At 32.7% G+C, this 23,222-nt stretch overlaps 1 protein-coding gene across 1 annotated transcript; it reads right to left on the reverse strand.

The window, feature by feature from the left end:
* Positions 1–4,076: 4,076 nt before the first annotated feature.
* LOC132714685 (interferon-induced protein 44-like) lies at positions 4,077–13,248 on the reverse strand. The gene is made up of 5 exons (XM_060697598.1): positions 13,202–13,248; positions 12,740–12,928; positions 7,947–8,090; positions 6,603–6,783; positions 4,077–6,228 (listed from the first exon to the last, which is right to left on the reverse strand). The coding sequence occupies exons 2-5, from the start codon at positions 12,857–12,859 to the stop codon at positions 5,951–5,953; spliced, it is 723 nt and encodes a 240-aa protein (XP_060553581.1). The 5' UTR covers positions 12,860–12,928; positions 13,202–13,248; the 3' UTR covers positions 4,077–5,950.
* Positions 13,249–23,222: the final 9,974 nt, after the last annotated feature.

Below are 23,222 nucleotides of genomic sequence, written 5' to 3' on the forward strand. Positions count from 1 at the left end.
CACATTTTGCGTATGCTGAATCTGATCAAGGTGGATACCAAACTGAAAAGCTTGATATTAGGTATTGAAATGGCTATTTAAAGTCATCACTGAAAATTTTTACAAGCAATTTAAAATTTAGGTAAAAGACAAATAAAGAGATCAAGATTTAGCAGAAATGTTAAACGTACAATAAAGAAGGGGACCTAGTTGGTTATTTCTCGAATTTCCAACTACCCACCAACAGAACTAAGCATGTTTTCCCCTCAAAACAGAGAGTACTTTTCTGAATAAAGGTAACAGATATATAGAAAAAAGATGTGTTCTTCAACATTGAAACACCATGTCAAGTAGATTGATTGCGCGAATTTTCCAATTTCCAAACTTTCTACCACAAGGTAGTTTGTTATTCGATATTGCATACCTTCCTCTTACGTATTTATATCAAAACGTATTTTTATAAAACAAATATTCTGGTTTTAAAACGTGGTATAACATTTCTATATTATGGTTTCAATCTCTTCACAATAAATCGGCCAGGTGACTGAGTAATATGTTAAAGTGATATTATGCTAATTTTTATAAAAGGTATTTCTTTTTCAGGTCTGGTGGTTAACCAGGCCTGTTAGGAGACTGGATTCGTCGGAGCATATCTTATAGAAAACTATCGAAGAACCATTCCTGAGGAGTTTCTTCAAACTGTACCAAATAATTAAGGTGCTGATTTCTTTTCAAAATAGTTTCCATTTTTAGCTAAAATGCCATCTTGTTATGTAGACTGGAACAATTTCAGTCAAGTACTCTCATGTGTTCATTTTTGTTGATTTCATATAAAGTTAGTGTGCAGTTTTTAACTTTTTTTTAAGCATTGGCGGCTCAACAGACCGAAACCATGTGCGCAATTTTATAAGGTCCTACGAGGGGAAATCAGAAAATATCCGGACTTTTAACTCGTTCTCGAAAACCAACATTTAAAAAAAAATCTTTCTACTCTTTTTCAAAATATTCTCCACCTACGTCTACGCACTTTTGCTATCTTCGTTGGAGCTTTTGTATTCCCGCTGTGAACCATGACGTAAGACCTATGATTTAGGTACTGTGTAACAGCAGATATCAAAGCCGCCCTGGTCTTATATTTCTTTCCAGCAAGCAATTTTTTCAGTTCTGGAAACAAATAAAAGTCACAGGGGCGAGGTCTGGTCTATAAGGAGGGTGAGACAACAATTGCCATTTGTAGGAGTTGATAACCTCCACTGTAGCTGCGGCGGTATGGGAGGGGGCGTTATCGTGAAGGAGGACATTTTCCTGTGCTAACTTGGGACGCATTTGCTTCAGCTTTTCTCTGAGATTTTTCAGAATTACTTCAGAATAGTACTTGGCGGTGACAGTTTGACATTTTGGCATGAAATGAGTAAGTATCATTCCTCGTGAATCCTAAAAGGCAACAAGCATGACTTTGCCAGCCGAAGGAGACAGCTTAAACTTTTAGGAGGTTAGGAACCAGCTCGTTTCCACTGTTTTGACTGAGCTTTTGTCTCAGGTTCGGAATAATGAACCCACATTTCATCTCCAGTGATAATGCGGTTCAAAAACTTATCTCCTTCACGATTAAAACGACTTAAATGTTTTTTTTGCATTGGTTACTCTGGTTGCCTTTTGATCTGCGGACAGCTGTAAAGGCATCCACCTGGCACTTACCTTGCTCATGCCTAGGTGTTCGTGCAAAATCTTGTGTGCCGATGCCTTACCGATGCTAAACTTGTTGGCTACCTCCTCCAAAGTTACTCGACGATTTTCGTTGACAAAAGCTACCATTGTTGGGGTCACCGCCTCAGCTGGCCGCCCACAAACACTTGTTCTGCCTTCACGAAACTGAGAAACCCTGTTGTAGAAGGTTGAACATGATACACATTTATCAGAAATTTTTTTTAAACCTCTGAAAGATGTGGCAGGGCTTTTCACCTTCTGCAACCAGAAACTTTATTACAGACCGTTGTTCCTCTAACAAAGAGTCCATGATAGACGAAACACCTATCATATATCAGAGGGCAAAGTACTGTGTATACACAGCTATCATTGAAAATAAACTGACCACGTTATTGGCGAATGAATGTAGTTTTCACCAATATATAATGTGTGTATATAGCTGCACTCGGAAAGAGAGGAGCATGAAAAGTCCGGATATTTTCTGACCGTCTCTCGTATTTAAAGGGTATCCTGTTCAGTTTCATCACGATCTACGAAGAGATGTCGTTTAGACTTTTTCTATTTTTAGCCCTGAGAGGCATCTTTCGCAGTAGACTTTTATTATTAATTTTTTCTTTTTATTCGATAATGTTCCTTAACTAAAAACATCCAAAACTCCATGACTATATATACTTTTCATTTTAACAATTAAAAGTGTTTTTTTATTCAATGACAGTATATTTTCATATTGTGACTACTAATAGTGTGAAGAATTTTAAACATGACATACAGCTCGAATTCGCTTTTCCTCTCATTATCAGTTTATATCTATATTAACAAATAGGGGTGTCGAGTGTTCGGTCCATTATTGTAGAGATTTTTTCCCTTTTTAATTGTTTGTTTCAAGATATTTTTCAATTAACAGGATTTCAGTTCCTTGTGAATTTTATACACACAAGGGTGTTTGAGGACATTAAGTTTTACCCCGATTTGTATTCAACAGACTAAGTTTAAGTCAACACAGTCGATAATTAGTTACATGACCGAATAAATAGCAATGGAAGAAAATAGGTGTATACAAATGAGCCGAATTTTTTACAAATGTGGCGAATTGAATTCAGAATTTCAAATATAATAACCTTAATAATACTGTTCAACCTGTTTAGTGACTCTAAAAAATCAAATACATGTACATTCAATTTGTCTTAAACGTTATAAGTTTCAAATGTGCAAAACATCAATTAACTTAAAGGTTCAAAAACGAGAAAAACAAAACTTACGTGACAAACTATAAAATTGTTTTCTGATAATTAAAACCAAACTCAAAAATTGAGCACAATTGCAAATTTCAACTAAAAATCATGTATATCACCTGAGAGCTTCATAACCTGAACTTTGTAACCACTACTCTACACTCTTCAAATATATAGTATATTCTTCTAGATTGCAATAAAATGCGAAATATAATTATAATTGAATAACCCGCACAACCCGAATAATGTAAATGTTATCGTGTTCGACTAATATCTACTTTGTGTAAGATCAAAACTTTTTTATTCTATACTTACACAGATTCTGTGTAGCATTTATCAATATTTTCTTATCATATAAATAAAATAAAATTTATGCATGGTATATTTTTAACATCTTTAAATCAACAAATGAAATTATTATATGCATTACATGATTATAGTTTCCTGAACAAATGAAATTAAATAATCAGCCAAACATATCTATATATATCATTCGACCTTTAATTTCCTTGTAGCTTGTTAACCAATTCAATTTATCTTTGGAATCATCCCATAAAACAATGTTTATTTTTTACTACACAATTGCTGAAACCACGCAAGTTCTTAACAAATTGGCATATGGTTACATATTTTACCCTTTTATTTCATAAACCTTCAAAACGTCCGAACTGTGTATTAGTAATAGATTATCACTGTTTTTATTCGCTTTTATGTTTTCTGTTGTTACATGCTTCTCAACAAAATGTCTAACCTTACACTTGTTGATTACTTCAGCAAAGTTAAACAATTAAAAGGATAAAAAGAAACGAAAACCGAAGTCGTAATTTTAAACCTGCACGACAGTGTTTGTCGTGCAACATAAGGTCAAGGCAGTCACAGTCTCGAAGCGAGCATTTGATCAGAGATTAAATTTGATGTTTATAACTCAAGTTAAAAAAAGAATATAGACTCTGTAAGAATTCAATTTCGTGTTCGATTCCTGTGTGAAAAAACTTAATCAGAACAGCAAAATGGTATCCTTTATACTCGCAGTTCATACTCAAATTAACCACTTATATGACGTCAATTTTCATACTGAACGGAGGAATTATAAGTTGTTCCACCATCGTCGCGGTGTAAAATTTGATTAGACCTTTGAGAAACGTAAGACTGGCAGATAGTTGTCGGACTAGGTCGTAAGAGATGTAAGACCGTCTGGTAGAACAATATGTAAACCGTGTTAAGAATCTCATTAATTGATCAAAGTGTAATTCTTGGAATTATTCTAGTAAACCATATAATGGCATGAAATAATAACAGACGTCAGTGGAGATAGCAGCTTGACTGATTTAATACCGGACCCAGTAAAATAAGCCAAAACTTTGTTAAAATAAAACAATTATAAGATTAATACATGTATTATATTAAACACTTTTTCGTGTCACCCGCTACACACATTACTGTACATGAATTTACATTGTCAATACAATTGAAACAGAAAATATCAGTAGAATATATAAATAGACAGCCATTTGTAATATGAAATAAATCACTAAAGTAACAACATCCTTGAAAGAAAAAGAAGAAAAAAAGTTTCATCTAAAGTAAAAAATGTAGAATACAACGTTTAACAGGGCCATAGTTTTATAATCATCAGCATGCAGCCCTAAGTATGCCAGTTTGGCTCGACCAGACAAATGTTGTTCACTATTTTTTTCATTACAAGTACTTTTTAACCTCTCAAAGATGCATGCATTCGAATGAGCAAACTATTTCAAGAAAATTAAGCTTGAGAAAAAAGTAAAAAGAAACAATATTCAAGTACATAGAAATAATTCATATGTTATGTGATTAAGGACTGATTTATTGTCAGAATCTCTACTACGTTTCTGAGGCAATGTAAGGCCCTATGACTACTTTTGATCATTTGGTCTCGTATTGTTATTCATGTGGATTGCAAGTACTGCTTGCAATGAGTAAATTATTTTCTTTGTCCATATCAAAGTTTTTCACTTTTAAGTACATTTTTGAAATGAACAAAGAATTAGAATCAAATTAGAGGCATGTTGCTTTAGCCTACTTTAACAAAGTTAAACGTATCGAGCTATCATCTTTAGAACTTTCAGTCAGAAGTTTATACTGTACTTAACATTTGAAAGCATTAAAGATACTTTAACGAGTTAAGTGGTCATATGTAAGACAGGTTACTAAATTAAGTGTTTGGTATTTCTTTTGATAAGTGTGTACTTTTAATGCAAAATATGGGCATTGTGTTGGTAAAGTTTACGTTGTTGACCCCTTATGACTATGGGTTTAATTCATGTGAGGTATTGACCTAAATATCCAGCTTACATTGGACCGGCTAACCATTTAGAGGTTGTATTTTGTACATGGCAGATCTGATCTTGAATTGTATCAATAATTTATGCAAGAAAACAAAAAATAAATTATTGATTTCTTTATTTTTTTTTAAATTTGTGGATTCTATGGAACTTCTTTATGATCATTCTCAATGCTTAATATGCTTAAAATACAAATAAATCCACATATTAAAAAAGCTCCCAATATTCTCAAGAATAGTAAAAGTTAATATGCTGCTTAAGATTTTGCAAAACCGACCCGACTAGACAGCATTTAAAAGCTCAACAAGTTTAGAAGGATAATTTGATTCTCTACAGAAACGTTGAGTAGCCTTGTATAGTAACCACTGTAATAATATCACATAAGAATATTAATTATGAATTTTGAAAAGTAATTATAAAAGATAATATGCTTCTCACATTTTAAGGTTAAACAAATGCAAGCGATCTACAAAAATGAAAATCTTGATTTTAATGTTTGAATATTCTATATACAACCGTTGGCTATGACCTTTTTCCAAATTATCTATGATCATTTTCAAATATGGTAGTCAACTTGTATTAAGACGTGAATTGAAGCAAATTGTACATGCTATAAAGGGTAAAACAGAATTGAATATTTTACAACAAATAATTATATAATTGGAAATCGCCTTACGTAAACGTAAAAATTGGGCTTTGCTTAAACATTTCTTATATTTGATTTCTTTTATGTAGCGTGTCCCTGGCATAATACAGAGCTGATTGTAAAGCAAGCAGAATCGGAATATGAAGGCGATGATTCAGATCTGCATACACTGTGTTTGAGTAATTAACGATAGGATGTATGTTTTCTACAGGTACGCCTAACCACTCGCTGGCAGTATAAACTGCCTTTTTTACCTCTTCTTTGTAGAATATGCATGAAATATCATTCTTTACTTTTTCATCTACCTGGTCTGCATAAGTAAGGATTACGATCCTTGGAATATCTTAAAAGAAAAAGCAGTGACTGATATGATCCAGTTGAAAATATTCATAAATATGAACGATTCATGTAGAAAATAAGCAAAGTTGATGCTTTAAGTAGGAGAATCAATTGTTAAATTAATGTGTTTTTTTAAAAGCAATGTTAAGGTGAGCGGAAATATAATTCTAATTGAAATGAAATTTTCTGAAAAGCTTTGTTGACATAATTTTGAAACGAGAACGTATAAAAAGGTATATTGTGCATAAACACAAACACGTTTTATTGTCAACAATAACAAACGAGATGCATTTATCAGATAATGCTAAACACATAATATTATGCGAACACACATGTTTAGAATGATTTTTGAATTGAATAATATCAGTCAAGAATTACCTAAACGATTCAATTCTTCTGACAAATCTGTGACTAACGTACGGTAGTTTAGCTTGAAAAGCGCGCCTTTATTTACAAAGATTTTCATGTTAAACATTAGAATCACACAATGCACTTTGTCAGATTCCACTGGAAAATCGATGTAAAAGTCGCCATTCGTTTGGAATTCTTCACCTTTGAACTATATAAATGTAAGTACAAAAAAGAGTTTAATAAAACAAAAGCAGAGTTAAATACAAGTAAAACAAAGGAATTCAAAACAAAATATAACGTTTAAAGAAATAATATCGTAAAAGATGAACATCAGCTTTGAATTTTTTATATATATATCTGGTTACTGCCACAGTAGTTTTTAATTCAATTTCTAAATTAAAAGAGTAAAACTTTCTGTATTATTTAGAACATGAAATAAAAGGACCTGTGGAAAAGGGGGAGAGAACACACGTCAAACAACATAGTGGTTTGAAATTGATTTGTTCAAGGATCTAACGGTTTTGATCCGCTAACATACAAAACACATTTTAATGTAACAATTGCTTAAGTTCTTAAATACAGTAGAAAAAATCTACTTGACAAGATGTCAAATTATTTGTAACTTTAACAGTTCCTGGAATATAAGGTGGAATTCGTCTAAAATGTTTTTGGTTCTGTGTCTGTAGTTAATAATAATGGAGGAGAAATGAATTGATTTCGATCTTTAAAACCTGAAGTTGTTAATTGTTATAAAGTTTAACGTAAGAGAATGTTCTTATTTCACTGATGAGTTCTTTCTGGTTCTTCCGATGTATCAACGTTTATTCATATGTGTAAATTGCGTCAAACAATATCTCGTACGAAGCTTAGTGTTGTTACATTTTTGTATTCTTTGGAACCATTAGTTCTAGAACTCTAGTCTTGGTTATTTAATACCGTTTAAATCGGTGCTTGGGTCATACCAGCTGTTGCACATAGTACTGTCTTCATTTATGTGCGTTTATAGCCAATGTATTGCTATGGTATTGTCCTGATATCTAGAACATTTTTTTCTCATTATGTCCTACTGTTTTAAGTTACGATCAGTTTTGGTAGTTTAAAAATCATATTATTGGCAATTTTATTTTGAACATGTTTATTTCATCACAATTTTGAAATTTATATTTGAAAAGTTAAAAATATCACCATCGATTAAGATTCTCTACAAATATTTACCAATCTTCCTATATAAAACAAACTAGACAATTGGAAGATATCCGTAAATTTAGAAAACATCTTTTGCAATTTTATTACTTATTTCAGAATGTGCAGCTAATTGTGCCTAATTTCATTTCAAAATAATAAGTTTATTTTTTTATTTAATTCCGTTACCTCTATTCCTGGACGAAAATGTCCATTAACGATGCTGACAATGTTTTCAACAAGGTATTTATTGTCTCGTTCAAATTCCACAATGCCTTTTGTATCTGCTATCCGAAATGTGTAAAACAAGTCTTCAAAATCGTACCTGCGAAACTATTTTATTTCTCATTTATTAATAACAATCCATTTCAATCAGTATAATGCAATAAGTGTGTAAAGATAAAGGCATTTTTGCAGCTATGGAAGATGTTTTTTTTTCATTCGAAAATTTTAAATAAATATGCGTAACAGATTTGTTATCGGCTATTTCAGTCTCCGAATCAGCTCTTATAAGGAATAATAGGCGAGATGTTCCAAAATTAAAGGAGCAGAAAAATTTCGACACACTGTTCACTCGGTCATTCTATAGTGCTTGGTGATATAGTAGCTATATTTTTAATAGTTACTATTTTTCAAAACATGAAATAGTATATTAGAGAAAAGAAGAATCCATAAAGAAAGCCCAACATGGCAAAATTGAAAATGTTGCAGGCTCGATTTGATTGAGACTGTTCATGGACGGTACTGGATAGTTACCGTCCTAGCCCCCTAGCACCGGCTTAAGCAGAATTCAACATTTAAACACGGAAATGGTTAAATTTTGGAATTTAGAAACATCCTCAGAAGTGCTCATATGGTGGTTATCATGGAACCTTCAATGTGACTAAAGATACGACAATACATGTATTCACAACAATAATGACGTGCTGAACGATTTTCAAGTGTCGAAAATATAACATCTTTGATTAAATGTACGTAGAAACTTTTTACAGCCGCCACACGGCACAAATAACACTGGTGTGACAATACAATAGAGAAAAGCAGAATCCCTAAAGTAAGCCTAACATGGCAAATTTGAAAATGTTGCAGGATCGGTTTTGATTGAACCTGTTCATGGACAGTACTGGATAGTGCAAGTTACCGTCCACGCCCCATAGCTTAAGCAGATGTGTACTTAAATTGTGTGTTGAAGCGGGGTATGCGCATAACATTTTTATAGACTTTATCGTATGATTTAAGGCTCTAAGGCTTTAATTGAGATCATAAACTTCAATTTGATACACATCAAATGGCTATTCATCAAAATATTCATACTGTGTTATTATATAGCTATGGTGACTGACTTGTGCCATTCGTGTTTTCGCTCCGCGACCCTGCCAAGCGAAAAAATCGAGAATAAACAAGTTAAAATGGTGGGGCGCAGAGTGAAAACACGCTAATAAGCGGAGGCGCTAGGAAAAGTTTAATAAATAAAACTTCGCCATGCGGGGTGTAGCTGAGCGAGATTTAAGAAATTAAATGACGGGGCGCATTAATAACTGTCCTGTGTTTTCGCTTGGCGCCCTTGTTTATTCTCGACCTTTCGCCCCCGCCGTCTTATTTCTAAAATCCCGCTTTGCGGTCCTGCGGGCCGACATTTAATTTATTAACTTTTGCCCCGCGCCCTGGCTTATTAGCGTGTTTTCGCTCTGTGCGACGGCCATTTTAAATTTCTTATTCCCGAAATTTAGCTTGGTGGGGTCGCGAGACAAAAACACGCTAATTAGCGGGAGCTCGGGGCGATGTTTTATTTATTCGCGGACGAAAACACGAAAAGCACAAATCAGCCACCATATATAACAAAAATGAAATTCTTCATTTAATAAATTTTGAAAGCTTTCTTATTATTTTTTCACGCAGACTAGCTCTAAATAAGCGGATCAACGGTGCAATTTATGTTTTTCATTTTCCGACTTTTCTTTGGAAACGTGCAAAAGACATTAAACTGCGTAGCAAACACATCTTTTTCATTCCCTTTTGCGTAGTGGGGAGTGGATTATAGGAATGTCCTCTGCCTGTCAGTCGGTACATCTCTCCGTCCGTCTGTCCGTCCGTAACACTTTCGTGTCCGTTCCATTACTTTCAAACCGCTGATTATTTTTAAATAACTTAGAACAAGTGATCAATATTATGAGACGATGTGAAGAACGCAATAATTGGGTTTCGTCTCAAAGGTCAAGGTCGGACTTAAAGGTCAAGTGTTAAAAGTATACATTTCGCGTCCGCTCCATAACTTTTAAACCACTGAAAAAATTAAATAACTTGATACAAGTAATCACCATCATGAGACGATGTGCAGAGCGCAATAATTGGGTTGCAACTCCCAAAGTGAATGTCACACTTTAAGGTCAAGTGTTTAAAAGTCTACATTTCGTGTCCGCTGCATAACTTTTAAACCGCTGATGTTTTTTTTTTAAATAACTTGACACAATTAATTACCATTATAAGGGGCTGTGCAGAGAGCGCAATAATTGGGTTGCTACCCAAGGTCACAAATGAAAGGTCAAATGTTAAAAAGTCTACATTTCGTCTCCGTTCCATTATTTTTAAACTGGTGAATTCTTTTAAAAATAAGGTGGTACAAGTGATCACTATTATAATACGAAGTGCCGGGCGCAATAATTCGGTTGCTACCCCTAGGATTAAGGTCACACTTAAATGTCAAGGGTTTAAAGTGCTCCATAACTTTGAAACAACTGTTATTTTTTAATAACTGGACACAAGTAATCACTATTATGAGACGAGCTGCAGAGCGCAAAAATTAGGTTGCTACCTCCAAGGTCAAGGTCACACTTAATTGTCCAGTGTCAAAAAGTCTTCATTTCGTGCCCGCTCCATGACTTTTAAACCGCTGAAAATTTTTGACTATCATTAGAATATGTGCTTTTAATATGCATGGCAAACATCAAGATTATGGTTGGCTAAAGGCCACCAAGGTACTGCAGAAGGGTTTTAGCTTATCTTCAGACTGTCTTGTTGTTTATAATTTCTACTGGCAGCATGTGACCGCATCTCTACCACTCGCATAACGAGGAAAAATTTTAGTTTATGAAAAATCCACATTTTATACACTTTATTGATGTAATAGGTTGGTTTTAATATATGAAGGTAGGTAGTGAGGCATGTGCATGATGAGAAGAGCAATCACTTTGAAATCTTTATCAAAATTCTAGTAAAAATAAAATGAGTTTATTGTCAGACATTTTTTAAATATGACCTAAAGGTAAATTATGCCTCAGAAACAATTTTTTCCCTCTTGACAAACGGGCATACATGTGTTTTATAAAGTTTAAAACTAGTTAGCATGTTAGGTGCTTATTTCCTGATTGAAGTAGCACTTAATGTCAAAATTTTTCACAAATGTAGCAAAATGTAAAGAAATAAGTGTTTTGCATTCACATTTAATACAAAAATCACTTTGTCTCTACTTACCTTAATAAACAAACATTTTACTCAGTAATTTGTATGGTAAATATAACAGTTCACAAAAAAAGAAATAAAATTAAAGCGTTTGGACGCATGATTGATCTTTACAGGTCTTTTTATAAGATAAAGCATCGTTATATAAAGTTCACATGGTTCATGTAGAAAAACAAAACAACAAGTGAATCTCTAACAATTCAGGTTGATAAGGAATATTTTCAAATTGGGGGTAGGGCATAGGAAATAGATACTAGGTATTTAGCCGAAGGATTTGAAACGGTTTTGTTTGGACCAGGGACATACATTATAAACGTTGTAATTCATTTTTTGTATTAGGATGTACTGCGAAATTCAGTTTGGAAAACTTACTTATTAATTGAAGAAACATTTGAATTGAAATGTTTTTGTCGAAGCATTTTTTATATTTTTGTCTATCCTACGATAAAATAGTTATAGTATAACAAAATCGTCTGTTACAGCCTTGGTCAATTTGTTATAGTTATTGTTAAGCGACTCGACTTTTATGTAGAAATACCATGACCTGGGGCGGCATCGAGGAATTGTCGAGTCCGTAAGATGATCGAGTCCGTAAGGCCGAGAACATTGTCTTTAGGGAAAACATGAGATGGCGCCCCAGGTCATGACTTTTTTACATTAAAGTCGAGTTCGATATATTATAACTGCTTTTTATCGCATAACAGAAATACATGAGACTTTTTATTAAACATAAAATTTAAATTTAAATTTTTATTATTAAAAGATTAAATTCGCTACTTTTTACGCTACATGTGAGTGACATATTTTTGCCATTTCTATTTTAAACCGATACTGTAAGATCCAATCAGAAGTATGATAGGTTTGCCCAAAACACATAAAAACATTGCTGTAAATAAATGTGACACGTAAGTAGTATACTAACTGCAGTTTGATCAGCAGTTTCAAATGACATGCCAAAAGATGGGTTTTTAAAACTTATTTAAAAAAAAAACGATAATTGTTATTTTCTCAAGAACTTAAAATGGATAATATGGAAAGTATCTCTACTCATGAAAGACAATGCCTCCTATCCCTAAATTACATTCAGAAAAAAGAGAAGGTTCATAAACAAGTACGTTCATGCACCAGACAAATTTTGTCTTAACTGAAAGCCATAACCCCAGTAACTCATTACCTATCCCCAATTTGAATAAATTCGTTTTTTTTCCAGCCTAAATTTTGGTACAGTCTAGTGACCATTGTCTTTTTCTTTCTACGGTCACAGTTATACATCAACCAAGTTTACTCACATGCTTGTGATTTATATGAAATATCGCACACTTTTTCTTAAGCTGTGTGCGTTATCTTCTAAATAAAGTATGTTACTGGCGTATATAACAGATGAGGAACAACAAAGAAAGATCACCGCACCATGCAAGAACTATATAGAGAAAGACCCTCGATATCGCCCAAAGCCATCTTATTTCAACATAACAGGCTCGACCTCATACTATATATATATATAAATTCGTATTCAAACCTACCACTGATGTTGCGTGTTTTGTAGTTGAAGCACTGTTTGTTTTGTTTGATTTTCTGTCTGTGCTAATAGTTGACACGGAGTTGATGAAAGCTGACTTTCCATGTCCAGACGGGCCAAACATTAACAATGAAGGTTTACACAACGCACCCGACAGAATCCCGCGAACTTCATATTTAAGCTTTTCGCTGTACTAAAATGGAATGAAATTGACAATAATTAATCATACTATATTGTATTACATTTATTCATTCATTCATTTATTGTTATTTAAGTTACAATCAGTCTCCTTTATTTTTATCTTATTTGCAAAGATATCACATTTAGGCATAATGATCTTATAATATGAGTATCGATCATTATCAATAACAGAAACTAGGCGGACGGAAATACCCGAAAAAATACAACTTATCTTTAAATTGGTAACAAATAAATAGCTTGTAATATGTAGTTAAAAGCAAATTACTGTGTCAGTCCATTCGAAGTCATCTGAATGTTTCCTCCATGCTGTAAAATGACAAATGCAATACACACATAAAGGCAAGATTCCCTATTAAAATGAAAATGAATATATGAAATATTAAATTAAAACAATTGTCAAGTTATAGTATATTGCAGATTGCTTTACATATTTTTGATAATGAGCAATTTAAAATAAACTAGAACTATCGCTGAATGCGATTCATACCCCCATCAATGTCCTTGACAGAAGACGACTTGGAAAGGTGGTTAAGGGAATAACTTAGTGGAACAAATACATAAACATAAAAAGAAATTATCTCTGGTGAAAAAAGACAAATTGAACAGGTAATAGTATAAATATATATTGTCAAATCATGTGCGAAACAGTTACAAATAAACTTTCATTTTCTAAATGTACTAAACATTTTCTAAGTCAATTTTTGACCTTTAAGTGTGGCCTTGACCTTAAGCTGGCACAAGGGTAAGATGGGTTCTGCACATTGCCCAGTGAAGATAAACATTTGAGTAAAGTTTAAAGAAAATCCTTTCATTAGTATAGAATTTATAGAGCGACACGACATATTGTCTAGTATTGATTGTATGTAAATTTTAAGACTTAAAAAAGGGGCACAACTTTGTCAAAATGCAATACAGAGTTATGAAACTTGACCTGCATATCTTATTTGTGACACCTCATATATGTGTTAAGTTTCAAGCAAATACCTGTGTTAGTTTCAGAAATATTCAAGTACATGTCAAAATTTAAGAACATTTCCTAAGTCAATTTTGACCTTCAAGTGTGACATTGACCTTAAGCCGGCACAAAGGTAACATAGATTCTGTATATAACCTTGTTGAGGTGAACATTTGAGTAAAGTTTGAAGAAAATTCTTCCATTAGTAAAGGATTTATAGAGCCGACACGACATATTGTCTAATATTTGATTGTATGTAAATTTGAAGACATAAAAAGGGGCATAACTTTGTTAAAATTCAGAGTAATGAAAGTAGACCTGCATATCTTAATTGTGACACGTCATATATATTTTAAGTTTCAAGCAAATACCTGTTCTAGTTTCAGAAATATTCAAATACATTCAAATAAAATTTAAGAATATTTTCTAAGTCAATTTTTGACAATCAAGTGTGACCTTGACCTTAAGCCAGCAAAAGGGTGACATGGGTTCAGCACATTACCTTGTTGAGGTGAACATTTGAGCCAAGATTAAAGAAAATCTTTCAATTAGTGTAGGACTTACAGAGCGGACACAACATACTGTCTAATATTTGATTGTTTGATATTTGACCTTCAAATGTGACCTTGACCTTGAGCTGACACATGGGCAACATAAGTTCTGCACATCCCCTTGTTGAGGTGAACATTTGAGCCAAGTTTGAAGAATATCTTTCATTAGTGTAGGACTTACAGAGCGGACACGACATACTGTCTAATATTTGATTGTTCGATATTTCACATTCAAGTGTGACCTTGACCTTGAGCTGACACATGGGTTCTGCACATACCCTAGTTGAGGTAAACATTTGAGCAAAATTGGAAGAAAATCCTTCAATTGGTATAGGATTTATTAAGCGGACACGAAAATGGAGACGGACGGACGGATGGACGGACGTATCGACGGACGGACGTTCTCACAGGACAGTAATTATGTGGCTACTCTATTGTTCTCTCTATTGTTCTTTTTAGCCACCCAAAAGAAAATAGCCACATAAAAGCATTACGGAATGAATGACATCAAAGAGAAAGAACAGTTACCTATTGTCCCTCTAGCCACATAATTTCTCTCCTGTGAGTGCGGACGGACGGATCGACCGACCGACCGACCGACCGACGCGACAAAGCGAATCCATTATAATCCCCCCACATTTTGTGGTGGGGGTATAACTACGAATATTGGCCAATTTGAAAGTGTATTATAAAACGGATGTTGAAATACAAAAGGTGTGCAATTATCATATCGGAAGAAAAATGTTTTATATCAAGTAATGAAGGGCACGTAAAGTTGTTTTAATTATAAAAAGATCTGTTTTGCGTAAAATTTACTTCGTTCATTAGACACCTTAGGTTTAGTTAAACAAAGAAAAATGCTAGAATTGGCATATTTATTTTACGCAATAGGATATAAGGTGAGTTTATTATTGTAACAAAATACAACAACGAACATAATAAATACATTACAAATAAAGTTAAAACAAATAAAAATCAAATATTGTAATAAAAACATAAACAGTGAGTTAAACGTTAATGTGATAATTTTGTATACCATCGGGTAAAATAGATGTATTCGAATTGTAATAACTTGGCGTATACAGTGAAGGGCAAAGAGAATACTAAATGTTACATATGCTTTTCTTTGATCAAATATTAATTTTCACGTTAAGGATTTTCCATCAATACATCTGGTAGTATTCTTACGTTAAGCAGAGAGAACATAATTTATGCTTTAGTAAAGTCAATTTTTATACTTTTATAAAAACAACAGAACAGCTTGGAAGATGAATAAAAAGGCTTTCGGCATATGTAACATTCCATTTTCAGCAAAACTTACTAACCTATTAAGAATAGTCATATTTTTAAGAATAACATTATTTAATTTCTAGAGGTGTGCTGTTGGCATGAAATATTAGTAGAATTTACTGATAACTATTGTTATGTATATAGGCTTTATTATAATTGTTTTAAGTAAATTTGTTGCTGCGTTATCTTCTCTGCTGCGTTTAGCTCGTAACACTATATTCATTTCGCTCAACGCTGACGATTTAAATTCTATTAGTGAAAAAAACACACAAAAATGCTTCAGAGAGTGATAAATTGCATACCGCAACTTTCAATCTCAAATTAATCTACTAGATAAATCTCGCCCTGATTAACTTGGTATACATAAGTGTCAAAAACATTATCGATACAAGCCAACAAAGCTATTTTTCACTTAAAACTAATTTTTACTAATACGGAAAACAACCAATATCTCTATTGTTCATATGTATATGGAGGGTTTGGTAAGTTTCTTAAAGTTGCTATTAAGTGCTTGTTAAGAATTATCAAAATGGATGAACATAGATGACCTTTTTATGCTATAATGTTCAATATCGTTGAGTTTGAAATAGCATTGAATGTTGACACAGATGACGAATATCTCATTCATCGATTTGAACTCACATTAATACTTTACGTTAGAAAAAATTCTACTAGATGAATTGGTAAAAAAATATTTCACACGAAAAAATATATCTAATTCTTTAAAAACATGCGAATGACAAGAGTTGTGTAATTTAATATGCTCTCTCATTCTCTCTAAAGAAGCATTCTAATTTATTTAGAGAGGATCTTTTGAAATGTCATACCGTATTTCATTCAATGAAAACGCGCAGCCGTTTGCTTTATATATGCCAATGCGTGTGTCTATACCTTTGCTATCGAAACATTAATCTTAACTAGAGCGTATGGAAACAGCAGATTTACTTTACTTGCTTACATACGTGTTGATTTGTCACAGTTGAATAAAAATGTGAGACTTTTAAAGTTTGTCTTTGCCGATTACAGAACAAAGCTTAATATGTCATTTAACTTGAGAAAAATATTTTTAGAGGCTAAAAGTTCATTTTAGTAAATATAACTTGCTCAAGAAAGAAAATTGTTGACTACATGTATCACACATTTTGGCAGATATGCGTTTAATCGCTCACCAATTGGGTTATCTAGTATATTAGAGTACTTTCAAAAACGATGTCTCTGTTTGAGGGCATTGAGGGACTTATTTGCCTGAAAAATGATGTCCTTATGATAACGCCGTCAAAGCCGAACATGACACTTGTCTTGGAACAGTTTCGGACAAACAAAACCGGAGCAAATAAACAATGAATAAAAAAGAGTGTCAAAAAAGGTTGTTAGATACTAAGTAGGAAAAAAAATCAGTAGACCCGATAAGGGGAAGGCCACAAAGAAACTTATGTCCTCTAAAACACATACATGGGGGACAGTCAATCAATTTGGGAATTTTTCTCCATCATTGGCAGAAGACTCAAAACATGTTAGAGATCTGCTGAGTACAAAAGGTCAATTTTGCTGAGATTAAGAAAATATGGTAAACAAGATGAAGAATGAAAGGCGGCGTTCAATGAACTCAGCCCTTACACGTCCAAGCAACAAGGACCAGCGGCAAGGAGCCCAGGAGGATCCCAAACAAAAACAGGACAGGGCACAAGGCAGATTTCGGACAGGATAATCTCTTTACTAATACATAAAATAAATAGTAGTAACCGACACGGAAATCAAATACAATTGATTGATTAGTACACCCACAAAGTAAAAGGGGGACTTTAAATACGGGGAAGGTGAGAGGAAAATTAAAACAAAAAAAAAAACTAGGGACAAAAGGGAAAATACTTACCGTAGACGAGGAAAGCAACAAGAGGGGACACAAAAGTGCCTTGGAACAGTCAGCATCATAAGTACTGCTGGGAGTTTAAACCGGTAAATGGTGCACCAAACCCCAAGCCAACGAGAAGTTTAAAATAAAATCAAGCTTAGTTTGGCCAATACTTCTGTGTCAGCTCATAATGATTCAAATAGGTAAACTGTACTCATGACAAAGTCTTGCAAATATGCTAACAGAAGTGTTGTTTTTTAGAAACAAGATTATGGGGACTTTAAACCAGTATCATTTCCGTCAAAGGCATTCACTCCCACATAGGTAAGATAATGTGTTATTTAAAAAGAAGAACTAGGCGTAGTTATCAGGTACAGAAAAAAGCTGGAGGAAATTACATCAAAAAAGAAAACAACTATGTGTGTAGCAAATTAATTGAATATACATACTTTTGTAGGCCTAATGCGTAATTGCGTGTAATTGCAAAGTTGTACAAACCTTCAACCTCAGATTTTACTGTGAATAAAGGTTTGTTAATGAGAATTGACAGACTTATTATTCCGACAAACATCAGACAAGACAATCTTATAAGTTCCACCAAGCTCTCCGAGGCATTTCAAAATGTAGAGCAGGGGCAAAAGAATCAGTTTGGTATATAAACATATCACGTAACATACATCAAATGATTCAGAACTGCGATATTTGTGACAAAAGAGAAGAAATGTAATCTTTCATATTCCCTTATAGAAGTCGGTAAGATAAAGTTCATATCGTGTTGACTGGCGTGGACAAACATATTTATTATTAATAGTTTGCGTTTCGCGATTTACTAGTATATAATTAAAGAGATTTACTTCAACGTCGTCGGTGGAGGTAGTTTAAGTCAATATTATCGTGACATGACCAAGGCGATACCATAGTTTCTGATGTAGGGTCACAGTTTTGTATAAAATACGGAATCGAACATGTGACCAGAAGTACACGATATCCATTAGGGAATTCAGAAGCAGAACGCGCTATGAGGAAGTTTAAGCGCTAATTGTTTAAATGTGTATGAAGCGATGATGACCTATCGTGCGGCATTTACGCACAATGACTTATGTCATTTGGTTGGCAAATTAAATCAAGCCTTCCACAATCGCCACAAAACTAGAGTCAACAACACTTATTATGAAGCGCTTCAAAAAAGAGAGAAAGCTTACCTTGCTAGCGCTTAGCAAAATTATAACAGAAAAAGACGTGCACAAAATTTGCTTTCATTTAAGTAAGGGTAAGGGGTACACGTGAAAAACATGAATTTACATGGTAGACTAATTAAAAAGCTTCGCGACCACGATATTTTTAATAGTTGAGAAACCGAAATCTACCATTGAAAGAAATCGTCGTCATTTAGTTTAATTGCATAAATCAGTTGATTTTAATATAGATAAAGATATTTCCTTTTAGAAAAGTTTTTATAAATGAGAATAGCGATAATCAATGCAACGTTCACAGGACCCAAGCACCAACAGCAGGGAACAAAGAAGCACTCAACCAGAATAAGGGGAGGACACACGAGGGCGGCGGAAGGAGAAGAGGGATACGTAATTAGTGAAGAAAAGGCCAAAATGGGAAATAAAGGGACAAGGGTGCAAGGGGAAAGAACGGATTATAAATAAATATGCGAAAGGGGGAGAGGGCGATAGAAAATTCCGTTTACGACAATTTTGCTAGCAAGGTAGACATCACAAAACATGCAAGCAACCAATACATGTAAAAGCACAAAGTACTTGATGCCTTAAAGGATAGCATAGCAACAACAAAATCACCTACAAGGGCCCGACGAAGTAAGACACAAAATTAGACAATTCAGTCCCAAAGTCTTTAAGTACTGTCCATTATAGTGTCTCCCATTTAAGCCGCCATATGTAATCAAAAGACGAAAGCGTAGCGTTCAACCGTAAATGGGCTGAACACCAAGCATGCGGTATGTTTTAAAATAATTGGGTCATTACCTCTTTTGATAAACCGTTTGATGATTTTAGTGAAGGCAGCAGAAAAATTACTGTGACCCATGATCCAACGAAGTTTGTAAACCACATCTCCATAGAAATCAGGCTTGCTAATACAAGTGGTACAATTAAATTTCAAAAATAAATCTGAATTACGATAGTAAAATTTAGTAAAATATTAACGCAATGAATGATAGCATTAGCCTTATTTCAGAAGTTTGCTAGTAATTAATAAATTTTGTCCATTAAAATCATCCATACGATTGCACGCCCTAGCTAATCTATTAAAATAAAAAAGATACCCCATATGATGTATCATGAGGTAAATATCTATCTTGTTAAAACTCTTTTATTTAAGTTACTATAGTATTGTTAATGATAGAACTGTTTAAATCTAAAAAAAGATATGGTAATGTCTGAAAATTTAGTCTTATTCGATTGAAGTTCAATGAGATATATTTTCGTAACCGATTGATTAAAACAATAGTTATTCATGTTAAGGATATCATATAGGTAGCGGGAAGTGTGATTAAAGTTTCAAGTTTTCAAGTTTATTTCAAAGTACATTTGGACAATATGTCCATGCATACACAGTACATATAACAAAGCATACAATACAATCAAATGGTCAATGTCACACTTTATAAAACATATATCATTAAGTTACACAGTATTTTAGCAATCAGAAAACGTAAACTAGAGATAGAATATACTATCAACATGTCTCAATTCATATACTTGTAAATAAATACTAAGGAAAGATACCATCCTATTAATAAGGAAGTAAATCACAAAACAAAACGAAAATAAGTGTATGTAAGATACAGTTATACAGCGTTTGGGACAAACTTTTGATTAACTATAAAGAATAGTGTTTCGAACATCGAAAGCTTTAAATATATACATTGATAAGTTTCTAATTTCTATTTCATTTTCTGAATTCATCAATGTAACAAATTTAGGTATATTTGGTCTTTTCCAAAAGTGTTTTTTTATATATTTTTTTCGTAATTCAATATATAGAGAACATTCTAAAATAAAGTGAAATTCATCTTCCAAAATAAAACAATTTTTACATTTCCTATCATCAAAAGGTATAGCACTAGGTTTATTCCACCTGCCGGTTTCAATCTCGAGTCTATGTGAAGAAACTCTTAGCCGGGACAGAGCAATTCTAAATTTTTCAATATTAATACAGTTTAAATACTTTTGAAATTTAAAATCTGCAAATATTACATATGTACGAGCTCTAGTTGAGTTATTTATTTCTGAAAACCAATTTTGGATAAAAACATCATTTACTCTTTGTTTTACTAAACTAATAAATACATCTACATTGCCTACGCCTTGAGATAACCATGCATCATTAAAACCAAGCGACTGTAATAAATCTTTAACACTTCTAACCCATGTTTTTTTGTTAGGTCTTACCTGTAACTCTCTGTACAATAAATCATAAACTATTTTAACATATTTTATATCTTCAAGCTGTATAATTTTAAGCCAATATTTTATTACACTTACAATTCTTCTGCATTTCAAATTTGTTCTACCTAATTCACCATAAATAAAATTGTCTGACGCCTAACATTTTTTTACAAAAATTTAAATGCACTTTTTCTAATTTACAACAATCATATATACCGCTTATCTCTGAAGCATAATTCAAAATTGGTGAGATCAATTTATCAAAAAGGTCTAGTTTATGTTTCACAGTTATACATGGGAATTTAATCAAATCTAGTTGTAATTTATATAATGCCTTCAAAGCCTGACCAGATAATGTTTCAAAAGAAGTATTAAAAGATCCACCAGTTGTAAAGACTACTCCTAAATAAGTAAATTTTTCGGCAATTTCTAAATTTTCTCCTTTATATACGAATGAAATGTTATGTCTTAGTCTGCCTTTTCTGAAAATCATTATTTTAGTTTTCTTGATATTTACAGTTAATCTCCACTTATCACAATAATTCTCCAGTAACAATAAACCTTTATGTAAGCCTTCTTCTGTTTCAGATAGAATAACGATATCATTTGCATATAAAAGTAAAAACAATTTTAAGAAACCTAAATTAGCTTCTTCAAATTCATTTAAAATATAAAAGTCTTCTATATCATTTAGATACAGTCATGTCGAACAAAAAAGATGATAAAGAATCTTCTTATGGAGGCCTAACACACATGTAAATTCTTCACTCAAAACATTTTGATATTTATTCTGGACCTTACACTTTCGTACGTTGATTTAATAACGTCTAACATTTTACCTCTTACACCATATTTAATTAATTTAAACCATATAATATCTCTAACTAAATAGTCAAAAGCCTTAGTAAAATCAACAAACGCAGCATATAGTTTCTTATTGTTATTCAACATATACGTAATAAGGCCGTGCAAAACAAAAATGTTATCTATGGTTCCCATTTGTTGTCTAAAACCGGACTGAGCTTCAATGTAGACGTGATATTTTTCTGCCCAAGTATTTAATCTATCATTTAAAATTTTTGTAAATAATTTACCAAAAGAACTTAGTAAAGTAATTCCTCTATAGTTACTTGGGTCATTAATGTCACCCTTTTTATGAAGCGGTACTATAAAGCCTGCGGTCCATTGTTCCGGAAAGTAACCTAAATCAAATATTTTATTAAAAAGATTATTTAGAGTATTAACAAAATGAGTTGAACAGGAACCGTATTTAAAAAATTCATTTAATAAGTAGTCGGAACCTGCTGATTTCCCAGAGTTTAAGTTTTTACATGCTTTTATTATTTCCAGGTTACTAAATGGTATATTTAACTCAGAAAACATAATATTTAATTCACCATCCAAGTACCTATTATTAAAATATAAAACATCTTCATCTGGTTGATAAAAAACTGAATCAGGATCATTTATAGCTTTAAAATAACGTTGAAAATCATTCGATGACAAACTACAATTATTACATGTATTTACAACAGTACCTCTGAGCATCTTCCAGTATGCTTTAGCATTCAAAATACGTTCATTTTCAAGTTTTTTAGACTGATCTTTGTCATAAAGGAATTTCTTTTTTCTAACAGTTTTTTTATATTCACCCATGGCCTTTACCATAGCTACCCTGTTTTCATCACATGAATAATTTCTAAACATATTTAAACATCTATAATAATTCTGTTTCAAATTTTTACACTCTCCATCAAAATAAGGCACATTTATATTGGTAGGCTTTTTTGGGTTTGAATTTATTCTCTTTTTAAACAAAGGGGAGCAAATATCGTCTAAAACATTACATAATTTTTTCAAACTATCATTTATATGCGAACTATTTTCTGCAATTATAATGTCTTGGGAAATAGTTTTAAGATTTTCTTCAACATTACGACTTGACAAAATATTAATATATTCTTCTTGCTTATTGTTGTCCCATTTATACATGAAAGGAACACCTTTTTCATTTTTATCATCTTCTACCGTATGAATAGTATTTAAATTCATATTACATTTTAAGCTAAATTCAACAGCACAATGATCAGATAAAATATTTGGATCTTTTACTTCAAACCTATGTATATACTTAAAAAAAACTACTTTCACATAAAACATAATCAATTAAATGGTTGTATTATTTCCTGACGTAAAGAAAAAAAGAAAGACTCTCATAG

The sequence above is a fragment of the Ruditapes philippinarum genome, unplaced genomic scaffold (genome assembly GCF_026571515.1).
Source record: "Ruditapes philippinarum isolate M1 unplaced genomic scaffold, ASM2657151v2 ctg2229_1_1_1_1, whole genome shotgun sequence".
Taxonomy (NCBI): Eukaryota; Metazoa; Mollusca; class Bivalvia; order Venerida; family Veneridae; genus Ruditapes; species Ruditapes philippinarum.